General features: G+C 34.9%; 1 protein-coding gene across 1 annotated transcript; it reads right to left on the reverse strand.

Annotated features, from left to right (window-relative positions):
• Positions 1 to 9,834: 9,834 nt before the first annotated feature.
• gtpbp1l (GTP binding protein 1, like) lies at positions 9,835 to 24,539 on the reverse strand. Its single transcript, XM_079424916.1, has 12 exons — positions 24,482 to 24,539; positions 24,211 to 24,397; positions 22,923 to 23,034; positions 22,386 to 22,566; positions 21,967 to 22,315; positions 21,760 to 21,883; positions 21,094 to 21,208; positions 20,131 to 20,275; positions 19,739 to 20,057; positions 17,918 to 18,096; positions 17,556 to 17,681; positions 9,835 to 12,636 (listed from the first exon to the last, which is right to left on the reverse strand). The coding sequence occupies exons 2-12, from the start codon at positions 24,376 to 24,378 to the stop codon at positions 12,526 to 12,528; spliced, it is 1,929 nt and encodes a 642-aa protein (XP_079281042.1). The 5' UTR covers positions 24,379 to 24,397; positions 24,482 to 24,539; the 3' UTR covers positions 9,835 to 12,525.
• Positions 24,540 to 27,101: the final 2,562 nt, after the last annotated feature.

Consider the following 27,101-nt stretch of genomic DNA (forward strand, 5'->3'; position numbering starts at 1 on the left):
GAGTTAATGAGATCACAGATTTGTTTTTGCATCAAAGCAACTCTAAAAGTATTTTGAAAGCATTTCATTATGCCACCATAACAAGTTAAGTTCACCAATGTAAATAGTGGAAGCTAAAATAAAGTAGACATAACAAAGTTAATATTTGCAAAGCTTGATTGGGTTCATCCAAGTTTGTTGATGCTGCCATTACTTTTTTCCCTCCAGCCATCAAAGCTAGTTCATTCAGAGTTCACTACTAAGGCAAATTTCTGTCCACACTTGGTTTGTTTATGTGCCTCTGAAGGGTCTATTTTGAGTATGCATCATGATATTTGTGTCATCAACGCGAGCATCACTGTGAGTACTAGCAACATAGACTGGATTGTCAGGATTATATATAATTTTCAGTCTATTCAGTTTAATTAAATATTTTTTAATTATCTGCATTAAATTTCTCAGAGGAATGTGAACATTGTTTTTCAGAGTTATAAATAAAGGATTATTGCAGTATGTTTTACTAGATAATAATATTTAAGTCTTTATACTTCAAAATTGCAAGTTTCATTCAGTGTTATTTGCTGATTCTTAGTCATTTTTGGGGTAGAATTTACTAGCAATTTCTGAATGAAAATTGTTTCAACTACATTTTTTTTCCCAGTATATTGTGTTATTTTCGTGTTTAATGTAAGCAGTTTATAAAATGTAAAATATTTACATTTTCTTTAGCTTTAATTCTATATTGTCAAATACTTAATCTAAAATAAATATATATGTATTTTTGTTTATTATTATTATTAGATTTGGAGGTATAAAAATTTATTTTAGTCCCAGGTAAACTGAATCTTTTTAAAATCATATTCTGTTTTAGCAGTGTAATTTTATTTTATTTTATAATATACAGTTTTAATTTAATTTAATGCATAATTAGCATTGCAAGGTTTTCCTTTGTGACTGTCTGTTTCTTAATTTAAGATTGACAATCCTAAATTTAATCACTAAAAAAAAAAAAAAAAAAAGTTAAAAGTAAACCCAACACCATTTTTTTTTTCCTTCAGGCTATAACTGAACAGAACAACATGTCACAATGGATTTATGTAATATGAAAAGAAGATGAACGAATTAAAGAATTATGAAAGAATGCACCCTTCACCTTCTGTTTCATTTTGGCAGTGCTGAACCTCTAATGTTGTTTTTCACACTTGAGAAAAATGTGAATAACAGGGCAAGGGCACTCAAGATGGCAAGCAGGTGAATAAACAACAAGAAAAAAGGAGACTTACTTGGTTCATAAATTACTGCCGCAGCTCTTCTTACTACACTTAGTGTCACTGTGACTCTCTACCTGACAGACATTTTCTAACAGCAAAAACACAGTCGAGAAACATCTATGTCATGTTTTGATGAACCAGTACAGCAATCTGTAATTTACAGAAACATCACGTCTCCGTTAACCAATGTTATCGATTGCAATATGACATTTTCAACTAGACAACGGTGAATATTTGGAAACATCTGAGCGCTAAATGCTGCCATTGACCAATCAGAATCCAGTATTCCAGACCAATGTAATAAGTTAATATGACGCTCACAATCATGATATTGTTCCGAATTCAAACCAACAGCACGAAATTTAAACACTTATTGCTAGCTACTTTGTTTTTGAAAAATTTCCAAACAAGGTCACAGTTGGATTCCATTGCATTCCATTACAATTAAACGGTATTTTAGAAGGAATAGAGTGAAATAATTCAGTCATTCATGAATACAGTTTTTTATTTCTTTTCTTAATTAGTCAGCGTTTTTAAACAAATTGGTCCAAAAATTATTAATTGGTACTTAATTTTATGTGCTTTTGCTATTTTTAAAAATATTTCTACAGTCATGGCCAAAAATATCGGCACCCTTGCAATTCTGTCAGAAAATTGTTCCAATTGCAAATGTTTTGGTATTCACGTGCTTATTGGTTTTGTTTGCACTGCAACAACATACACACACAACAACAACAACAAAAAAACAGAGAAAAAAAAGTCAAACTTGATAAAATTTCACACAGACCTCAAAAATGGACTGGACAAAATTATTGGCACCTTGTCAAAATTGTAAGAAATAATTAAGTTTCAAGCATGTGATGCTCCTGTAATTTGTATTTAGACACACTTGTAGCAAGTAACAGGTGTGGACAATATAGTAATCACACTTGCAACTTGCACTTGGAGAAAAGTCAACCTTTGTGTTGTGTGTCACACTGAGCATGGAGAAAATAAAAAAGTGTAAAGAGCTGTCTGTGGATTTGAGAGAAAAAATTGTGGAAAAATATGGACAATCTCAAGGCTACAAGTCCATCTCCAGAGATCTTAAGAGATAACCTCCTTGGATGTGGACGGAAGAGCAAAATTAATGAAAAATTAACTTCCAAACCAATTCAAGCTGATCTGCAGACACAGGGTACAACAGTGTCAGCTCGCACTACCCGTCACCATCTGAATGAGAAGGGAGACCCAGGAGGACACTACTGCTGACACAAAGGTATAAAAAAGCAAGACTGTAATTTGCCAAAACTTATGTGACAAAACCACAATCCTTCTGGGAGAACATACTGTGGACAGACAAAAGACAAAAGTAGAGCTTTTTGGTAAAGGACATCATGGCACTGTTTACAGAAAAAGAAAAGAACACAGTCCCTACAGTCAAACATGGTGGAGGCTGCTTCTGCTGCTTCTGGCACTGGATGCCTTGACTGTGTGATCGGTATCATGAAATCTGATGATTACCAAAAACTTTTGGGGCGCAATGTAGTGGCCAGTGTCAGAAAGCTGCGTCATGGGTCTTCCAGCAGGACAATGACCCGAAACACACTTCAAAAAGCACTCAGAAATGGTTACAAACAAAGCAGTGGAGAGTTCTGAAATGGCCAGCAATGAGTCCAGATCTGAATCCCATAGAAGACCTGTGGAGATCTCAAAACAGCAGTTAGGAGAATGGATCCTTCAAATCTGAATGACCTGAAGCAGTTTGCAAGAGAAGAGTGGTCCAAAATTACAGTAGAGAGGTGTAAGAAACTCATTCATGGTTACAGGAAGCGACTGATTTCAGTTATTTTTTCCAAAGGGGGTTCTACCAAATATTAAGTTAAGGGTGCCAATAATTTGACTTTTCTTCTCTGTTTTTTTTTTTTGTGTGTTGTTCCAATGCAAACAAAAAAAAGAACCAAAACATTTGCAACTGCAACAATTTTCTGAGAGAGGGGTTGCATTTTGTGACAGAATTACAAGGGTGCCGATATTTTTGGCCATGACTGTATATACATTTAATTATTTATCCAAATTTCACATTTAGTTTGTCATTTAAGTACTCGAAGCCACACATATATCAGTTTATTATACCTATATCAGTTATTGTTTTTAATCTAAGATTTATATTTTTTATATATTTTATATAATTATATTATATAAATTATATATAATTTATATATTTTACTTCAATTGTCGAAAACGATTATTAATAGTTTTAGTTAACAATAACAATGTGTTGATCGAATCATTTGCATAAATGAAAATTCACTCATTCAAATACATACTAAAATATTTGTTTTTACCTCCAAATCTAACTAAAATAAATTAAAAATACCTATACATTTATTTTAGATTTAGTATTTGACTATATAGAATTAAAGCTAAAGAAAATGTAAATATTTTACATTAAACACGAAAATAGCACTAACAACAACACTATACTGGGAAAAAAATGGTGTTGAAACAAATTTCATGTGCTATTTATTTTTATATGTTTTTTAATTATTTTATTTCAGTTGAATTCATTATAATACTTTAAATGAAAGTTTATTGATTTGTTTATATATTCAATTTGTGATAATTTGTTTTAGTTAACAATAATAACAAATTGTGTTGAATAAATCGTCTTGAGTAAATAATTAATTGAGTCATCTACTGCCATAAAGTAATTGCAAAAAGAGTCAGAAAAACTTCCCACTAGTAATGCATTAATAAGATTATTTTTTTATTTTGTACGATAGATAATTTTGGAGTACACTGGGCAGCCACTGCATTAGTGCAATTTAAATTACAGTCATGCCCATTTAAAAGCTTCTACTGCTTTTCAGTGGATGTTCAGTGGACCCAAGATGCACCAGGGCATTCGGCATGTGGACCATTCTGGACATGGCAGATCTGTCACTGGCCCATCCAAGCCACCAGCAACGGGCCCACTAAAACAGTGTCAATCAACAAAGGGCCATACCACCCTCAAGACGATGGCAATCCCAAGTGCCCCCATTCGTGCCAAGCCACGTCGGCAACCAAAGCTGAGAACTGAGAGCTAAAGGCTTAGCTTTTCATCAAAGGCAAAATGCTTATCTCCCACCACAGAGACTTGAGCTGCGTCATTTCCAAACATCTGCCACTGACCGACTAATGCTGAGAAAACCGATTTCTGATGAGCTAAAATAGCGACACAGAAATTCAATGTATAGAGTAAAATCAAACTACTTTCTCCTCTGAGAATGAAAGTGGCACTATTTACTTAGAGATTAACGTCTGACTGGATGAAGCACCAATCCCTTGCTGAAGTATTTTTAAATTTTGCCCTTTCAAATCATTCACATTCATCACAGACACACAGCTTATCACTGTATCTTCTGTCGGTGGGATTACGTTTTTATTTCTACATGCTTCTCAGTCTGAACAACAGCAAAATTTGCTCTCCCTGAGAATCACTTCCAGAAATCTGTGAGGAGATGGAAAGATAGACAGCGAGTGAGTCAGAGATACAGACAATGACTCAATGAGCACCAGAGAGCTGATCATTTATTTATAAATGGCTTACGACTGTGACTGCAGTGGATTGCTGGTATAATAAGAGGCCTTGTGGACGTACGCAAGAGACTTGCATGAGTGGCACACTGGGGAGAATGAGGTAAGATGTGCAAATTTTTCTTTAGGCTGTCCTCTATTCAATAAAATGAAAACCAATAGGCCTAATTATATTTTAGGATGTCTGTTATCAACTGAAAGAGAAGAAAGCGACTCAAGTGGGGAAAAAAATACAACTTGTCCCATGTTAGGTAAGCTGTGTCATGACTTATGTCATGGGGTAACTTGAATCATAATGGAATATGTGATTTACATTTAATATAAAAATGTGGAGAGAATTTATATTTTATTCATATCTATATTTTTATACATTATTTTTTAAATAACTGTGTGTGTGTTATAAGTGTGATTGTATTATTATTTTTAAATATACTAGTATTAAGTATTAAATAAAAATGCTATTATTTTATAGTGCGCATCATTTTATATTCAATGCTAAAAATATTGCCATTTTCTTTTTTATTTCTTTTTTATATTCATTTTCATCATTTTCAAAACTAAAATAAGCGAGATTTTAATGTATTACAGTACTACAGTTAGTCAATCTAAAATGGTGATTGCGCATTAACAGCTGTCAACCGTGTTTGACCGTGTCTGAACTTATTTACCCAGCAATTTTTTTTTTTTCACACCTGCTCACCATGTGCATATATATGATTTCTTCTTGCAACAAACCATCCCAATTGAAATCAGTGATGTTTTTTGTGCAACTCTTGTGTATCTATAAAGTGTACAGGCCTATACTTTAATAATACTGACGTGGAACTAGTTTTGTGTAACTCTTGAGTTGACAAAAGTGAAATTTTTCATCAGAATAACCAAATGATTTTTTTGTAGATGTAGTCATGTAAGGATAACAGACTCTGGCTGAAGTATTTATAACCAGCCAAATAAACACAGAACTGTAGTTGACGTAGGGGTGCCTGACAGGGAGACGGTTATCAAAGTATGTTTGAAAATTGGTTACATACTAGGCTTGATTGAACAAAGAAAATACTAAGAAAACCCCAAAAATATGAAGCCTTTCATCTTGGAAAGGCATACTAAACAAAGTCAAAGAATGACATTGTTTTGAATGAGGAAACTTCAATCCTCTTTGCTTTGTCCAAACATGGTTTCCGTTAATTAGTCTGTGGTTATGTATTGCCAATACGCAAAATAATGCACAGAGGATTAACCAGTCATGCTTTAAATGAGGGGCAGAGCTCTAATTAATAAACTCTAAGCCGACTTAGATCCTGAAATATAATCAATACTTCTGAGGTGAAGATGCGTCAAGACTCAAATTAATTTTGATTGGAGCCAGATGCTAACTTTGACATTGTCTTCCCCCCATCTTTGTTAGCTATGAACAAAACTACCCATGGTAGGAAAAAAGACCAACAATATGTGAGGTTTCTGTGAAGTGTGTATTTAAACAAGTTGGAAAGTCAATCATAACATCAGGTGCATTAAAGAAACAGGTAAACTACATCTAATATGATGTTTTGCCCAGTGTTAGCAGGCTTGCTAATTGTTAGCAATGACAACTGAGACTTTTAGCTCTTGTGGCACTAATATGAATTGCACTTTGGTGATGTTTTGCGAGAAGCACCCAGCTGCAGCCTGCAGATCGAGGCTGGGCTGCACCTGGGGCGGGGCTGCACATCTCGTCCCACCTACAACTGTTCTCATTGGTTAGTGGCGTCAAGTCATTACGTCGATTCTAGCGGTTTTTCATTCACGTTCTTCTTGGCTGCATGGTGAATACAGGCGAGCTACATCTCTTGTCTAATTTGTTTAATTACAATTTTTTATTCTGAAGTGCTGTTTAGTGTGTTGTTAAAAGGAAATGTAAAGTAGTTTCAAAATAAAATCGCATAACTTTACTCACTCAGCCATGTCACGCAAGGTGGAAAGGTCTGCTTTTAAATAACCAGGTCTGCGTTTCCCAAAAGCATGGCATAATGCTGCCTTTACGTTCTATCGGAAATTTAATAATTCTCACTATTGAAGTTGTAATTACGAGCTCATCACATTAAAGTTTCGGAATGGGAGGGCGTTCATGTGCAATGTTTACGAGAGCACTTGAAGGCAGCATTAGAAAGTTAGTGTGTGGTTTTAGTGGGATTATGAATTTGATATAGTGTTCCCAAAATAAGCCCCTTAAAAATAAATACAGTGGCAAAACTGAACCAGCAGAAGTAATATAGGACAAGTTCATATTAACAATGGCTATACAAATTTATTGTTTTTGTCTCTTACATGCAGTTGCTTTAGGGCAATTGTAAACCAGGCCCGGTTCAGACAGAAGGCACACTATGCATGGCTTGACAGTAAGTGTGTTAAAGTTTAAATTTGTGCAATGAAGTATGCATAAGGCCTCATGAGTTTAAGGTTGGCTTTAAGTAATCTTGCTTCTTGCTTTTTCTAAAGCACTGGCATGGCTAACATAATCTTAGATGTGCATATGAAAGAGTTCTGTTTCTGTTTTTGGATACAGGTGTTGTGAACTGGGGAAAATGGAGTGAAACATCAAAGGCTGAATTGCGGGTGCCTTTTGAAATTAAAGAGTGTAACACATGTAAAACCTTGTTCAAATCCTGCTCAGGTTTTTACGGTAATGGGAAGCGTGGTTACCTGAGAGGATTCTACGACAGCATAGAGGACCCAGACTGCTGTTGCATGTGCCAGTAAAGTGTATAAAGAAGGAAGGTTTAATGATTAAATTCAAATTCAAATTCAAATTTTATTTGTCACATACATATACATACATAGTACGACATGTAGTGAAATGTATTGTACGACTGTCCAACAAATTGTCCAACAAAATTAAGAAAAACCTCAAGTTTACAAAAATACAAATAGAAAAAGTACAGTAAACATATATACAGAAATAAACTAGCAATAAAATAAAATAAAAAAATAGATATGAGAATAAAAATAGATATGAAGAATAAAAATAGAATATGATTCTAAATAGATTAAAATAAAAAGTAACGTGTATGTCAGTGATAACGTGTCCGTGTGCTGTGCAGCGCAGTAAAGTGTATAGTGAGTAAAGGAATACTAAAGACAAAAGACAAATGGTATGTAAGTCCCACTCATTTATCCTTACGTAACCTTCTACAAATTAGTGCAGATTGTATTGAAAGTGTGCAAAGTGGAAGTGTGGGGTGATGTGCTTAGAGTGGAGAGTGGTTAAGACTCCGAATGGCCTGCGGGAAGAAGCTCCTCCTCATTCTCTCTGTGTTCGCCTTCATGGAGCGGAAGCGTCTCCCTGAACGCAGCAGAGAAAAGAGTCCATTGTTGGGATGGCTGAGGTCCTTCACTATCTTCCTGGCCCTGGTCAGGCACCGCTTGCTGTAGATGTCCTGCAGGTCAGGGAGCTCGGTGTGAATGGTACGTTCCGCTGAACGCACCACCCTCTGGAGGGCTCGTCTGTCCTGCATAGTGCAGTTCCCGAACCAGGAAGTGATGCTGCCCGTCAGGACGCTCTCGATGGTGCAGGTGTAAAAAGTCTTAAGCACCCGAGAGGGAAGTCTAAAGTCGCGCTGTCGCACCAGTGTTTGTTCACCATCAGACATACTCCACCTCCCCTAGTCTTCCCCGAGTCCAGCGTTCTGTCCATGCGGTAAACCGAGAAGAACTCGGCCGGCTGGATGGCGTGGTCTGGTACTGCTGGGTTCAGCCATGTCTCGGTGAAGCAGAGAAGGTTGCAGTCCCGAATGTCCCTCTGGAACTTGACTCTTGCCCTGAGGTCATCGAGTTTGTTATGCAGCGACTGGACATTGGCGAGCAGGACACTTGGTAGGGGAGCGCGGTGTGCGCGTGCCCTCAACCTGTTCCTGACGCCGGCTCGTTTCCCTCGAGGACGCCGGTACGGGTCGCGTCCTTTGTTCCTTCTCAGAATCTCGCTCGGCCAGGATGGGTCCGGGTTCAGAAACGGCGAAAGGTGAGTGCATTGTGCACCAATAGAAATAAGAGTGGCCCTGTCGTATGTAAGAATGGCCATCTTACAAAAAGAAACCGGTGATTATGGTTTACAATACGAAAAAATAACAAAAGAAGACAGGGCTAGAGAACGCAAAGTTTTGCGGGGGAATGCAAACATCTTTGCGAGAGAACGCAAAGTTTTGCGAGGGAATGCAAAAGATTTGAAAAATATTTTTTCCTCCCACCCCAAATTGTTTTCACCAACCCCGACATCTTTCCACCACCATGAGCTCTAAGGGGCTCCGTACTTTTGCAATACTTGACGGAATTGTAGACCTTTCTTGTTAAATCTGTTATGTTTACAAATTGTGCTTTTTGTTCAGTTATATAATTTGACTTTTGAAGGTAGTCTTTTAAAGATTAACGTAAGACACAGACCAAAATTTAAGTCAAAACTAGCGCATCAAAAACTAATTGAATGTGCCAAGCCGACACATGCCATGGACTGGAATTGGTTTTTTGAATAACACGTTTATTTGGATCTCAGTGACAAGACTCACATCCATCCCCTCCAGGGGAGCAGGGACATAAAGGGCTGGAAATTAGGCGATAGGGGCGCCGCGGGACTCTGTTTGACCATGTGGCTTGATGTTTGGTTGGCGTTTTAATGCCGCCACTTCAATGAGTTTTGACGAAATTACCTAAATGCCTCCCTTTTGTTGGCTGAGAGTGTTTCATATCTTTTTACACAGCAGTGGAGCTGGGGACAGTAAGTAATTTGATTCTTTTATGGCGTATTTGTTCAGCATGTTGGAGAGAAAAGCAAATAACAAATTAGAAATGAGTGTCTGAGGGCGAATAAACCAAATGTTTACAAATAATTCAGTTCAGTAGTTCCCCAGAGGAAGAGTTGTTTCACATTATACAAACCAGAGGCATAACAGTACCTACTAAAGGCAATTAAAGTAAAATCTTTACATTTGTTTTGTCAAATTACAAGAAAGCAACTGTGATAACTGCATTGAGTTTTTCTATATTTATTTTATTTAAAAGAATTTACAACAGAAATTCTTTTTTTCTTCATTTGTACATACATTTTAATGCAAAAAAAACAAAATCATGCACTAAAAGGGAACTGAACCCAAAAGAAAATGTCTGAAAAGAAAACGAATCATAATCAATGCACTGAACGCTCTAAAAGTAAATGTCTTGTATATTGCCTAAAAATCAAATCACATACCAGCCCTAGGGGGAAGGGAAAAAATATATAAATTAGTAAAATAAAAAAATTATATTATTATCCTTCAGGTTACTGAAGATAAAAAAGTATTAAAAAATATTTTGCATAACTCAAGGGATTTCTCGAGCCATTCTGATTGAACCTAGTGATCACGTGTGTAAAAAAAAATAGTTTAAAGAGGGTCAAATCTACTTGGCTGCCTCGGATAAAACTAAAATCAATGTCTAAAGATCTCCCTGATAGTACAGACCTTGTGGTTCAACTTTATTGATTCAAAAGACAAGAACAGCAGATCAAATCCAAGAACAAGAACCAGAACTGCCTTGAACGATGCCTTGTGCAAATGCCGAACATTGGGATCATGAAAACTATGTAAATGAAAGCTACTGTGTTCTTTTGTTTTAAAATTGCAATTATGAAACCACATCTTGATAGACAAGATTTGGTGTTTCTTATGTTGAACTCCGTTGGTCTGAATTTGTATTACAGTATATAATGGACTTCAAATTCTCCACTTAATGGCTAATTGTTGAACTTTCTTTTTAACAGGGAACTACAAGACCTTTCAACACAGCTTTTCCTGATGAATTTCAAATAGAATGCAATCCCAAGCTGGCATCACACATATATGTAAATATATATTAGATTCACAGAAGAATAACTCCAATTTAGGTTCATATTTAAAGGAATAGTTCACCCGAAAAAATGAAAATTCACTCATTTACTCACCCTAATGTCTTTCCACACCACTATGACATTCCTTCCCTTGTGTAACAGTTGCTCTTTTCACAATTATACTGGGAATTGAAGCTTTCGAGCTTCAAAAGCACAATAAATGTGGTCCATATGACATGTATAGATAAATCCCTAGACTTTTGAAGTCATTTGGTAAGAAACAAACCAAAGTTTTATAAAATCTTGACGTCCATCTTAGATCTCCTTGTAAAGTGCATAAGACATGAACTTATAATTTGTATACAAATCATTCTTGAATAACAAAACCTCCTAAACAGTTGGAGAAGAATATCGGTAAACAACGACTTCAATATCGGTTGTTTCTCAAATGAAACTACTGTACAACTTGAAGACATAAAATATAGCATAAAAGTATTATATGTATGTGGAAGTTATCAGACCTTCTTTCTCACAATTCTGAGTTTATATCTGGCATTTCAGACTTTTTGTTTTAGAGATAAACCCAGATTTGTGAGATATAAACTGAGATATAAAAAAAATCTGGATTGCCAGAAGTTAATTTGCAATTGCAAGTTTATAACTCACAATTGCGAGAAACAAAAGGCAGACTTGTGAGATAAAAAGGTCACGATTATCTTTTTTTACAGTATGATTTATTGCCTGGCGGAAACCAAAAACCGAATTGCAATATGAATTCTGAGTTTATATCTCGTAAATCTGACAAATCAGTTGTTTTTTTCCCTCGCATATTCCAATCTTGAGATAAAACGTCGCAATTACCTTTTTTATTCATTTATTTATTTATTATTCTGTGCTGGAAATGAGCTTCCAGATTTATAAACCACTTTTGTGAGGCAAAATAATAATAAAAGTCTCTATTTATTGTAATTTCACAGAAAAGAGCAACTCCTCCACCATAAAAAGAGTCATACTAGTTTAGAACATTATGACGGTGAATAAATGATGACTGAATTAGTAATTTTGTTTGGATTTATTCAAGGTCTACTCTAAATTCAATGAAAAGAGTCTAGAATAAGTAAGAATAGACAGAAAATAAGGTTTAATGAGAAAGTGACAACAGAAATCTGAACTAAATGCCACGTCATCTCAGTTAGCTTCCCGTTCCAAGCAAAAAAAAAAAAAAAAACACTTCTCCATTGAAAAGGTGAGACCTTTTGTAAGCAAAGCCAGGTCACGAAATGAAAAAGCAACACGAGAGAGCAGAAAGCCACCTAATTTGTGACCTTTCAAGAGGGTTTTATCTGCCGTGATTTTGTGCGTCTCGGCAGCTAAGGCGCTCATTAAAATCAGAAGAGGATGAGGGGGAATGAGAGATTGACAAGCAGAACAGATTTCTCCCTTTCATCTGCGTTAGCACTTGCCAAATTCAATTGAAGGAAGAAAATAACATGAAAAATAGCAAAATCGCTGAACACAAACAGGGATTCAGTTGTAGGCTCCTTAATTGGGTCCTCGGGGAAACATTCCGGCTACAAAATCAGGGATTTCGGGGTGTTTATTACAGGATGTTGAGACTCCAGAATATTAAGTAAAAGGGTTTGATAAGGATGAAAAAAAAGGGCGGGTGGTCGAGGAACACAACAGCTGCTTGTCAGTCAGGGTTTTGGCACGATTGTGTCAGTGGAGATGAACGTTTCTAATTAGGGAGAAATAGTTCAGTCCGGTTTAGTGAAAGAAAAAAAAAAAGGAAGAGTGAAAGAGAAAAAAGGCTTTACTGCCCTCTGGTGTTCACTTAAAACGTTAAAGACAGCAGTAGCGATGGGTGAGAGAGCTGGAGGAAGCTCAGTTGCCGCCCACTCCAGCTGCTGAAGTAGTTGTTCCAGAGCTGCTCGGTGCTGATTTGCCTTTATGCCATTGGCCGCCACGCCGTCGACCACTTCCACCAGACTTCAACTGAAAGAGACGATAAAAACCAACTGTTTTTTATTATTTATTTTTTTTATTTGAATTAAAAACAGGGATAAAAACACATTTTGGTTCCTCAAAGTAATTTTTTTTTTAAATTTGACCTTTTGACCAAATTTTTGAATAACAGTAAAAGAAAAATATATCAATTAAATAAATAAATACTGAAATATTATTATTATTTATTTCTCTTTATTGTAATTTTCTCCAAAAGTCCAAAAGAAACTTGGACTCAAATTCTGAAAATGTAATACAATTTTCTTTACGTTTAAGCTTTTTATAATTTTGGTAGATAATGTTTTTTTTTTTGTCAAAAATTTGGTTAATGGCAATTTAAAACAAAACTGAGTAAATTTCAATAGATTCTGTTTGTAAACCTGTAATTTAACATCTCAATAAAGGTTAATAAGGACAGCTTTACTATTTGAACTACTTACAAAGAAACAAAACCCAAAATTTGATCTGTAGTGACCATTAATGGAAAAATCAATTAACCATTAAGTCTAAATGAAAAAGTCGTGTGCTTTTCAGAGGTGATTTGTCTCATTCAAATACTGTTCAGGAAATAAATCAGCCTAATTCATTACATTAAGACTCTAATGTCTTTTATAATCATGAAAGTAATGCTCTTAATACCTCTGCGATTTACACTACAGCAAATTAAAATTTTAAGAAGCTTAAAGCGTTTGACCTTAATGTGCTTTAAACCATTTTACCTTTACTTCACACTGCTTTCTTGTGGTTTTTTTAACTTTATTCTCTTTGTTTCAATCTGTACAAAGTGTCTCCTCGCCCCCTGCTGTCTACCGAACTGAGCCACGGACAGAAGAGAAGAGAAAAGGCCGGTTTGGGGTATTGGGGATGAAAAGAGTCGAGAATTTTCAAGGGCTGTAAGTTTCTGTGAACGTTTGGAGATTAATATTATATGCAGCCCGAAGGAAAATGTGAAGCGGAAAAAGAGTATATAAGGAACAATATGGGAACAAGTGAGAGAAAAGAATTTAATACCAAGCATAATACAAACATTACAGAATATTTTAACATGATTATTAATCTGTGAGTGTGTGTTCACAATATATACAATTATTTTATACATTAGTCATTGTAGTTGTAGTATAATTATTGACTTATTTTTTATCCATCTATCTATCTATCTATCTATCTATCTATCTATCTATCTATCTATCTATCTATCTATATAGGATATAGATGAATACAAATTTCAATAAATATTTGTTTTTTACAATATATACAATTATTTTATATACACACACACACACATATATATATATATAGTGCTGCTTAAAAGTTTGTGAACCCTTTAGAATTTTCTATATTTCTGCATAAATATGACCCAAAGTAGTCCTGAAAGTAGACAAAGAGTCAAACAACCCAATCAAACAAATGAGACAAAAATATTTTCTTTGTCATTTATTTATTCAGGAAAATTATCCAACATTGCATATCTGTGAGTGGCAAAAGTATGTGAATCTCTTGGATTAGCAGTTAATTTACAGGTGAAATTAGAGTCCATCTGTGCAGAGGTGTTTTCAGTCAGTGCAATGACTATCAAATGTCAGTACGTGACCTGTTTTATTCTAAACTAAAGGCCTTTCTCACATTGGCTAATGTTAATGTTCATGAGCCCACCATCAGGAGAACACTGAGCAACCATGGTGTGCATGGCAGAGTTGCAAGAAGAAAGCCACTGTTCTCCAAAAAGAAAATTGCTTGCTAAAGATCATGTGGACAAGCCAGAGAACTATTGGAGATAGGTTTAATGGATGGATGAAACCAAAATAGAACTTATTGGTTTAAATGAGAAGCTATTATGTTCGGAGAAAAGAACACTGCATTCCAGCTTAAGAATCTTATTCCATCTGTGAAACATTTTGGTGGTAGTATCATGGTTTGGGCCTGTTTTGCTGCATTTTGGCCAGGACAGCCTGCCATCATTGAATTCTGAATTATACCAGCAAATTTTAAAGGAAAACATCAGGACATCTGTTTAAGAATTAAAGTCTTAAGAGAACGTGGGTCATGCAGCAAGACAACAACCCCAAGCACACAAGTCATTCTACCAAAGAATGGTTAAAGAAGAACAAAGTTAATGTTTTGGAATGTGATTGGCATTGCGATTTCAAGTTTTCCTTTCTCCTTGGAGTGTTACAAGCTGTTCATGCACAGATAAGATCCCTAAAGCTGCAAAGACTCAAACCCAAAGAGACATTCTTTATAATAGTTAAGACTCGACCACGCCCTCGTAAAACTGCTCATTCAAACATGATCCCGCATGTCTACATCTGTGTGGGAAGATTTGCATAACACTGTCCAAATGTATACGTAAAGAAAGAGTGTGTTATTAGTAGCGCTTTTTGTTTGTCATTTCTCTGATCACAAATGCTGACATGGTATTGTTTACATGGCGCGATGCAACGTGACGCGTAAAAATACCGTATAACTCATTATAATCAGTAACTATGTCCCCACTGGTTGCAGCAAATGCCTCGTTTATGATGGGTTTTATTATTTTTGTCTCATCGCGCTAGGACACGGCATCACAATACGGTAAGGGGCGTAAGATTTCCGTCACACACTTGAGATATTCGACCAATCACAATGCACTGGATAGCGGTCCAATCAGAGCACGCCTCGCTTCTCAGAGCGATGAGCTTTGTAAAAATCGACGCGTTTCAGAAATGCAGAGCATAGAGGAGCAACAATAATGTACAGTATGTGGAAATTAATGTGTTTTTTGAACCTTAAACAGCATAAACACATTGCATTACACCAAATACACAAAATAATGTTCTTTTTTAGCAACGTCATATGACCCCTTTAAATGGTTCTGCACTAAGGAATGGACTAAAACACCAACATGTTATTGTGCAGGACTGATCAGCATTTACAAGAAATTTTACCTTCAGTTACTGCAGCGATGGATTTCAACACCGTCATTCCCTCCAAGTTGACCACTAAATTTGGAGACTTGGGTGTTAACACCTCCCTCTGCAGCTGGATTATGGACTTTCTGACCAACAGACCTCAGCATGTTAGGTCAGGCCACACCTGCTCCACCACCATCACACTCAACACCGGCGTACCACAGGGCTGTGTGCTGAGCCCATTCCTCTACTCCCTCTACACCCATGACTGCAGGCCTGTGCATGGATCCAACTCCATCATCAAGTTTGCTGATGACACCACAGTGATTGGCCTCATCAGAGACAACGATGAGACTGCCTACAGGGAGGAGGTACAGCACCTGGCTGAATGGTGCGCTGACAATAGCCTGCTCCTCAAAACCAGTAAGACAAAAGAGCTTATTGTGGACTTCAGGAAGAAGAAAAGTGGCACGCATGACCCCATCCACATTAACGGGATGGTTGTTGAACGTGTCTCCAGCTTCAAGTTTCTGGGAACCCAAGTCTCGGAGGACCTGACCTGGACCACCAACACATCCAGCCTAGTCAAGAAGGCTCACCAACGCCTCTTCTTCCTTAGGACACTGAAGAAGAACCACTTGTCTCCAGCCATCCTGGTGAACTTCTACCGGTGTGTGATTGAAAGCATCCTGACCAACTGCATCACAGTCTGGTATGGGAACTGCACAGTTGCTGACCGCAAGGCACTGCAGAGGGTGGTGAAAACTGCCCAACGCATCACAGGGACACCACTTCCTGCCATTGAGGACGTCCAGAGAAAACGCTGTTTACGTCGAGCTCGTGGCATTCTTAAGGACTCCTCTCACCCTGACCATCGACTGTTTAACTTACTGCCCTCTGGGAGGCGCTTCAGGAGCATCCGAACAAAGACCAGCAGACTCAGGAACAGCTTTTTCCCTACAGCTGTCTCCCTACAGAACTCTGCCCGATGATTCCCCCTCACACACCACTACAAACTCTCCACCCCTCCCCATCACTAAATCGGTTAAAAAAATAAATAAATCCATCTAAACACTGAGTACTATGTACTGGAAATTTTTATTTTCTATGCACTTTCAATGTTCATTGCACTAGTGTTTATATATCTTAATGTATAGCTTATTCATATCCATTTGTAATTGTTCATAGTTGTTGCTCATAGTGTACATACATTTACTGCATAATCCATCTGTATAGTATGTTCATATCACCCATCTGTATATCATACTGATAGTATTTAAAATTTGTAAATTATGTCCATAGTACTGCCTTATCTGTATATTTCTGTACATATGTAACATATTGTAGGCACTGTATATCCTGTACCTCTGCTTATTGCACTTCTGGTTAGATGCTAACTGCATGTCGTTGCCCTGTACCTTACATGTGCAATGACAATACAGTTGAATCTAATCTAATCTAATCTAATCTAATCTGCAGCAAAAAAAGGGTCACACCAGATACTGAAAGCAAAGATTCACATACTTTTGCAACGCACAGATATGTAACACTGGATAATTTTTCTCAATAAATAAATGACAAAGAAAAGATTTTTCTCTCACTTGTTTAATTGGGTTCTCTTTATCTACTTTCAGGATTTATATGAAAATCTGATGACGTTTTGGGTCATATTTATGCAGATTCAGAAATATAGTAAATTCTAAAGGGTTCACAAACTTTCAAGCAGCACTGTATCTGTATATATATATATATATATATATATATATATATATATATATATATATATATATATATATATAATACAAACAGTTATGAGTAAATAGTATATATAATTAAAATATAATAATAATAAAAAAACGTCTGTCTGTGTTTAAAATTAAAATATAATACAATCTTAGTATTGTTATTACTATTATTATTGACTTGGTTTTTAATGTTTTTACAATATATAATAAAATATCTGTACATACAGTTTGTACAATTATTTTATCCATTATTTATGAATTTATTGCTGACTCTCACCAGTTGTCCCATTTGAGGGCTTCCTCCCATCTGTGTGCTTTCCTCGCAGGCTGATGAAGAGCCTTCCACCTGTGACGAGGTTTTCTTGGTAGACTGCATCTTGGCCTGAGGCTTGCTTTGAAGCAGCTGTCGTACAAGCAAAGACAACAGACAGGAGTTTAAAAGGAAATGCATCGCCAGTTTTTATGACTCATGCTGAAAGGTAACAAATCTGTTTTTATAAATTATTGGCTGACATTGTGAAATATGCATGATTGACATCACTAAAGTTAAACCAATTAAATAACAATTTCCAGTTGGATGAATCTCAAGAAACCATATATATGTATATATATAGGATGAATGTTTTTGTGACCTCTGACCTTAGTGATGGTACCCACGGCCTTGGTCCTGCCTTCTCTGAAGACGAGTCTCTGGTCCATGTGAAGGTACTCGGGGGTCTTGATGAAGCGGAAGTGTACAGTGGCTTTGTCCCCCGTCCGTAAACAGTCTTTGTTCATGCCGATGATGGTGGCCGTCTGTCTGATACTGCCACAGTGAACTATGATACAGAGTAACTCATGACTAAGTGCCAAACAGATACAATATCTGTTTAGATTAGTGTTGTCAAACGATGAATCACATTCAAAGTAAGTTTTTGTTTACGTAATATATGGGTATGTACTGTGTGCATTTATTATGTATATATAAATACACACCCATGGCGTGTACATATTTAAGAAAAATATGCTATGTTTATATAGTAAATATACTTATATATAATATAAATTATATAAATATATACATGTAAATATTTTCAGAATTTTTACTGTATGTGTGTATTTAAATATACATAATAAATATACACAGAACACACACATATACTATGTAAACAAAACCTTTTATGCTGGATGAGAGTAATCGTTTGACAGCACTAGTTTAGATACAATTTAAATATTACATTTTTTTTTTATACCTCTCCAGTAAAACAAAAGCATTGACATACATTGAAATTATTTTCTTTATGTATATGTATATTACATTTCATTAAGGTAAAACGGTGTAGATTCATACTATAATACTGGTTAACAACAATATTACAAAACATAAAATAAAAATTTAAACAATATAGTGAAACAAAATCATCTGCCAAAATGTGTGTATCCCCCGTAATGTTTAATGTATCTTTTTAAATATGTTTTATTCAGTACAACAACAGAAGTTTTTCCCAATACAAACATTCAGTTATCATTTTTTGATACACAATTTTATAAAGGTAAACCTGTAGACCTATACTTATTATACTGGCTATAACATGAAATAAAATGTAAGCACGTGAAACAGAATTATCTGTCAAAATTTGAATATCCTCTTTATCTGCCTAAATGTCTATATCATAAATGGTTTTTATATAAATTATAAATAAATGTATTACTTAAAAATTATTTATTTTTAATTTATTAAAGAAATTGTTCATATATTTTTAGTAGTAAGTTTAGTAGTCATTTATTTTTAATAGTATTTTTTTTTATATAAAAAGTTTTTAATTGTAAAATTTAATAGTAAAATTAGCTAATTTAAAATTAGTATATATATATATATATATATAAATATATATATATGTGTGTATGTATATATTTGTTCACATATTTAAGTACAATTATGTTATTTGTATATTATATAGTTATTTAATATTTCAATATTTTTATTTGTATATTATATAGTTATTTCATATTTCAATATTTTAGATATAAATAAAATGTTAAATAAATATTTGCTGCAGTAAAAATCCAAATATCTTATTTTGGATGTTTTCGTTTATTTTTTATCTCAATAGTATAAATGTTCAATATATATTATACAACAAGCAAACGTTTTAAATATCACAAGAAACAAAAATTCATTTTAAATCTTTTAAAAAAAAAATATGTTTAATATAGATTACATAAAAAAAATCTTAATGAACTTTTATCACAATAAACAAATATCTAGTCTAACATTTATTTTGGATCTTTTGATTAGACATTTTAAACTATATAAAAATGTTAAGTTTCAATTTCATCAGAATCAAAAATTCCATCAAATATTTATACTAATCTTTTTATTAAATGTTTAACAGATTATATAAAATATAATGTGATGTATGTAATATCATGAGTAACAAAAATTCAATCAAATATTTAACATTTGTCTTGCCTACTCACCCATAGCTTGGTATCGCGGCGATATCGTCGTTGGATGGTGCAGTACGAGAATCTCTGCCTCAAACTCCCAGCATGCCTGTGGGTTGAGGCGGGGCGACACCATCACCATCCCCTTCCTGATCGATGAACGCTTGATCTTCTTCAGAGCGAACGAGGCCGTCTGCCCACCGCGCACTTCTTTAACAGGCATGCGCTTGCGATGGATGGATTTGACGGCAATGGGGATGAAGACGCCCAGAGGATCCGGACCGAGGAGCAGCGTGTCGTTCAGCCGTATTAATCCACATAAAGTAGTCCCTGATACTACGGTACCTACACCCTGAGGAACATACGAGAGGTTCAAACAATTGAGAAAGAGGTAGACAGAAGTACAAAGACAGTATGTGTCGTACCGGCACTGAATATGTGTCGTCAATTTGAAACTCTGGTGGCTCGTCGTCTTTAAACGTCGTTCTGGGAGACAGCAGGTTCAGGAACATTTTCAACAAGTCCATGTTTTCACCTGTCACATTTGAGATCTGGAAAATCGGACACATCCTACACAGAAAATCAATGTTTTTGTGAAATATGCTCTCACTATTTCAGATTATATTAATACCTTGCTTGAAATTGATACTTACAAAGATTCTTTGGGCAAAAAAGCATCTTGATTTTTTCAACATTTTTTCATGCAAACAATTTAATTGTAGTCAGAGAAGTGACTAAAAATTCAACTTTTACAGTTTTTATATGGTTGTCAAAAAAGTGTGAGGTTAACCCTAAGTGTAAGGGTCATTGCACACTGAGTCTGAAATTTTAAGACGAGAAAAAGAGAAAAAGAAAGGAAATATTGGGTCCATCCAATCTTGAGATATAGCGAGGAAGGAGAGTTCCCCCTCATTATTAAGGAGCAGCGGGATTATCCCGGGCGATTCAAAGTTTACTTCAGGATGTCAGTGGCTCAGTTGGATGCTTTGCTAGTAATACTAGGGTCACATATTAAAAAGAAGACCACCAGTTTCTGTTAACTCAGTGTGTAAGGATATATACAGTGCTTTGTGCTGCGAGACGAGGTGGATGAACTTGACAATCGCCATTCTGGATTTTGGCATTCGCTTGAACGGTTGCTCTGAAATGTCAAACACTTCTCAAAATGCTTGCTTCAGATGCAAAAAATGCAAAAAGTCGAACCCGATCAAAATTTCTTTATGACAGGTGAAAGTTTCGGAGGCAGTCTGTAAACGTGATTGACATAGTGTGAGGTCATATTTATTTTTCGACGTGTGAAAATTTCAGATTAAATTGTGCAATGGCCTTAAATTTATAGTTTTTTTGCCCTTTTTATCATTCTACAGGCAAAACTTAAGTAAAATTACCTTTCTGAGCTAAAGTTTGAAGCAGTAACAATGACGTCATCCTTGTTTTGCACCAAAACTGGAATTTTTCTGCATCCTGGAGACTTCAGTAACCTTTGTAATAACTTTAGCGTCTCTGCAACGCGAAACCACACAAAAATTTGTCTATAAAAAACACACACTGTAGGGTTGAATGGCTGGATTTGTATTTCACATTATTTTTCGACAGCATTTGCGGGATATTGTTGATTAAACCAGGAAATAATTTTAACTTTAATTTCGTTACATCTTATAACTTCCGAACTCCAAAAACCCAATAACATTTACACAATAAGCACAAGGATACCAGGAAGTATTCTTGCGTATTACACAAACATGTAGGAATTACACCACTAGTGTGTAAACTCATCCACACAGAGAAGTCATAGAATATTAAACTCAAATTACAAAAATGAATCTTCAAAAAAAAAAAAAAAAAAAAAGAATTTTTGTAGATCATTTTGGTTATAGTATATAATGCGTGAAAAAAAAAAAAAAAAAAAAAACATCTGCAAAAATTTGTGGGCACCTGGTATCTTACAAAATTTCTATATATTAAAAGTTTATTCTATAAATTATTACTGATTAACATTATGCCACAAATGCTGTTGATAAAACTTCTGTAGTAAAATGAGAGAGTCACATTACCTTGTAAGATGTTAGCGGGACACATGTCTATCTTTGTTACAACTACAAAAACAGGAACGTTGAGGGCCAGAGCAAGGCCGAGGTGCTCTTTAGTCATGCCAATGATTCCTGCATTACTTCCCACCTTTGCGAGACAAAAAAAGACAGAATTCATAAAACTTGAAACCGCTGAATACATACACCTGTGGCACACCTACTCCCTCTCACCATTAGCATGCAGAAATCCGGCAGATGGCCAGTCATGCCAAATACGGTGGTCTTCAGGTACTTCTCGTGGCCCGCCAAGTCGATGAAAGTGATGACCTTCGATGACCTCTCACAGATTTTGGTCCAGTCCAGGCTGCCTCCATGGCTGTCTGGTTTGTTGACCACCTGCCCCTCCTGGTCGAAACCCAGAATGTCATTGCCGACGCTACTCGTCCGGCCGCTCTCCATCTCATGTTTGTGGCGGAACAGCTTCTGGCGAGCGAATCCACGACCGTTGTCGAGTTCGCCATGGGTTAGGACACCCAAAAGTGTGCTCTTACCAGCATCTACATTACCTACGACTGCCACTCTGCAAAAAGAAATGATTTTAAGCAAAAAAATTATAATTTTTAACATAATTTCTTTGTAAAACATCTAACCTGACTTCCAGGAAGTCTGCCTCTCCCACTCGACGACGGATGAGATAATCGCGGACATGTCCTGCTGTTTCCGTCCTCTCTCTCAGCAGAATCAGGTCAGCATCAACCTGTTCACAAAGTGACTGCACTGTAGCGACAGATGCTTCCATATCCCGCTCATCCAGACCATAATCACCACCGTCTGAGAGACAGAGACCCCAAGAATTTATCAACACTTCTTAATAGGACATTTACAAAAAGGCTTGAAAATACAAGAATAAAGATGACAGATGGGCAACAGTACAAAATCTGGTCAAACCAAGATCACATCACATCAACAATCTTTGACCTTAGAGGTTATAAGATCACTATTGTATAATGTCTTTTGTTAAAGCAGTGCTTTTGTCTATTAAATAAAAATGTTCAAAAGTTTTGTAAGATTTTTTTTAAATGTTTTTGAAAGAACTCACCCAGCTTGCATTTATTTAATATACGTAGTAAAAATAGTAATATATTGAAATATTATTTAAATTTAAAATAACTGTTTTCACATCTCACCTGTTCCCATTCCGACTACATAGATGGTTTCTCCGCATCCATCCTCTATTCGTTCTCGCAGCTGCTTTTGTAAACACTCATACTGCTCTCCTGTAGGGCTGACCAGTGCAAACTGACGACAATCAACAAAAATAATCAAAGTACTATTAAATGTACTTAATAGGAGAAAAACGAGATATTTATTGAGCATGTATTTTAATATATTAAAATGTCAAAGTTTTGGTATGCATTCCATATAATATCTCTTTACAGTGACCCTAAAACGAATTTGGACACTTAAGTAAAACTCAGAAGTGTATGAATGCCATTAAATTGGATTAAAACATATTACATCTATTCTGTTTTAGTTTTAATGATAGCACAAGCTTTTCAAACTTTTTTTTTTTTTTTTTTGCAAAACGTTTAAGTTTTAAATGATTAAAACAAAAATCTATTTATATAAAATTAATTTTCACTGCTTTAGACAGCAGGCTATGACTAACTTTATTTAAGATGCCAATATATTATGGTATGCATTCCATATATTCTATATCTATATACAGTGACTCCAAAAATTATTTGGAATGAATAAAAGATAATTAATTTTATAAAAAGTAGTTTGGTTAGTTTTTAATTATTAAAACTATTTAAAAAATAATTTAAATAAAATTAATTCTACTGCTTTAGACAGCAAGCTATAACTTTAATTTTCTGAACCATTCTTGAAAGTAAACCTATTTTCAAACATCTGTAATTTAATCATTCCATTTAATAATTTATTTTCATTATTACAAACATAAAACATCTATAAAACGTTTACCTTGAAAACTAAATTTAATAAATTTAATTCGAAAAAAAAATATTTTGATATTTTATAATTCTAAATATAATCAAATCTAATTTTAATAATATACTTAAATACTTTTAAGTGTGATTTAAGACTGTTAAAATAATTTTTGGTCACTTACAAATCAGTATTTGTAGCAAAAACTATGCTTTTTCATGTTGCACTTTTTATTGCAGTTTTACATGCGTTAAAAAAGCAACAACCTTAAAGTCACTCTATCACAATGTTACACATGTTCAGGTTCGTTCGCACACATGCACATAAGTCTGGGGTCAGTACAGTTGTTGCAGTGCCAGCTGGCGTTCACATGCACAGCCAACGTGTCACTCACGCAGCAGCGCGTTTGCTTTTAATTCAAAGTTGTTAAACGTGTTTAAACGCCACGCATTTATCAAATACACTCTTGTAATGGTTCATGCACATAGAGAAGCGTTCAAAAGAACGCTTAGGCCTGAGAGCCACCTTGCTGGTGAGGTCTAAATGATCCTCGGCTTCCCCGTTCTGGTTGTCGCCGGCGTCGCTGAGCTCAGCGTCGGGCGAATCCTCCGCGCAGCCCGGGTCAGGTGCGAACATACATGCCGGCACAACCGACTCCACCGCCGGGCTTAAGCTGCTCTCCGCGGCCGCCATGTTCTTCTCCAGCCTGCGTCTGGGAAAGAGATTGATCCAGTGAAGTTTTGTTTTTTGGTTCTAAAACTAGTTTCGCTTCAACTCTTAACTTGTTCATACTGACCTGTCTGGCGTAGTTTACAGAAATAAGGGGCCTCTGGGAGACACGCCTACTCATGAATAATTAACAGCCACGTCGTAAAAAGCCTTTTAAACTTTAAAGTTTCTTTTGTGACTTTCTTTAAAAAGTTTCTGCCTTTGAAAGAAGGTCGATTTTTATACATGTTTTCACGTGGCGTACTTAAAAAAAAAAAAAAAGTTGTACCGACTTAGTAATTTATACATTTTTAAACGAGCTCTGGAGAGAGACGCCTACTCATGAATAATTAACAAAGCAAGTCTGGAAAAAAAACTACTTGAAAAAAGAAAAGAAAAGAAAAGAAAAGAAAAGAAAAGAAAAGAAAAGAAAAGAAAAGAAAAGATTTAGATGTAGGCTAATGCGCTGATCTTTAAAACTCAACACGCCAGAACAGGACATCCATCAAGACACGCCTACTTAGTAATAATTAATTTACACTTTACATAAAAGTGCAAGCAGGCAAGTCTGAATAAGTCTCTCAGTCCAGAAGCCATAAATTGGCATTTAAAAAATAAATAAATAAATGTTATATATGACTGCGATATGTATCGATAGATATATAAATAATCAAGACAAGAGATTGGAATAACAAGCATATTATAAGTAGCAAATTTGTTCTTTTTTAATTTATTCTTTTAGCATAAACATTGCTACTGAAAAAGGCCTCCAGGAGGTTCTGGAAAGTATGAACACTAGGTGGCAGAGTTGTGCCGTGGATTGGAATTATGTCGGCACATACTGTACAATATAATATTGTATAAAGTTACATGAACTATTATTTTATCAACACATGTATAAAGTGTTTATAAATTATACCTTAATATACCTTAATAAGGTATTTATATATAAGATAAAGTGGAAGTATCTTGGTACATATAATGCTTTATATTATATTTGACTTTTTGATTGTTAATTAATTCACAAACTATTCTTTTATCAACTGTATACACGTATCTATAGATAAACTTTATATATATGTATATAATGTATATAATTGTAATGTTAGTGCAATAAAACTTACTGTATTAAAAGAAATTGATTATATTCTATAATCTAAAATATTATGTATATTCTATTCTATTCTGAAATATTATTTTCTTTCAAAAGTTGTAAATAAGTAAATAATGTAGCACCCTATAATATTTTATTATATTTCACACATATTAATAATTAATAATATAGAATTTTTTCAGTACATTACGTTTTACTGTATAAAATGTATATAAAATATATAAGTTAATGATATAATATGTAAGGTAAAGTTACTGCATTGGAATTATCTCGGTACTATTAGAATAGAATAGAATAGAATAGAATAGAATAGAATAGAATAGAATAGAATAGAATAGAATGTCCATTGTACCTTGTACATAATTCAACATTTTAATTATTGTTAATTAATTCATAATAGTTTTCTGCCCTAATATCAGTTTATTGTTTATATATATGTTTTGTTTTTTACTTTGTCTTTTCTTGCACTCGTTGCATATGCTGAGAGGAGAAACTCATTAAATTAACTTCAAATGCTAAAAATACAACGAAATGATCTGAACGAACCCATGAGATTTCTTTGTTTTAACAAGGTGAAGATTTGAGTAATTACTGTACGTTTCCTTGGCAACTGATCCAGTTTTGTTTCAGTGCCAGTTTTTGTTTTGCAGTGCACTGTTTATTTCTAATTCAAACCGCACAAGCGTTGGCCTTTGCTTTGCTGTGCTGTTACAGATGCCTGGAAGTGTCTGGAACCTCCTCCCAGCAAACTCTTTGTTTCAGGAGGCGTAATGAAGTGTAAATTGGTTTCACGAGTCTGTTTTTGAGTCTGTGTGCTGTACAGGATTGGTAATTTGTGTCCACAGGCAACAATCAAGTACAAGACCATGAAACCTGAACAACTGCAACTCGGTAACAACCCACAAAAGAGAGCAAAAATAAAAACCAAAAAATACTACTTCGGAATGCATACTATTATGTTTAATTCACACAGAAATAATAAAAACAGTATGAAAAACAGAAACAAAAAAAAAAAGACTGCAAACAGTATGCTGTTCCAAACATAATCCAATCTTTCGGCAGTCTGATCATACAGTACATCGGATAATAAGTGAATGTTCATACTATGTCTAATATAATTCTTACACACTGCAGTGATGTGTAATATGTTATTCAGAGCACAGTTAAGCACGGGATGTCAGTGAGTGTCGGTGTCTGTGAATTCCTGTAGAGGGCAGCATTTCACAAGAAACGAAAATTATCAACTGAAAAAAAAAAGACTGCAAATATGTCCAATTTTAGCATTATGTCATCTGCTTTTGGGCAGCAGAGTAATTGCATTTATTATTATTATTATTAAACACAATAACAATAGAATATACAGTTGATTACAATGTCATAATTTGTATGTGTGTGTGTGTGTGTTACTACTACTACCACTACTAGCCTACTATATATATATATATATATATATATATATATATATATATATATATATATATATATATATATATCATGATGTTAGTAGTTATGATTTTTTAAATGTATTATTTATGTAAGCGTTTTTAACTAATAGTAAATATGATTGGTAATGATTTAAATAAGAATTTAGTAA

This window comes from Barbus barbus (assembly GCF_936440315.1).
Source record: "Barbus barbus genome assembly, chromosome: 9".
NCBI classification, from domain to species: Eukaryota; Metazoa; Chordata; class Actinopteri; order Cypriniformes; family Cyprinidae; genus Barbus; species Barbus barbus.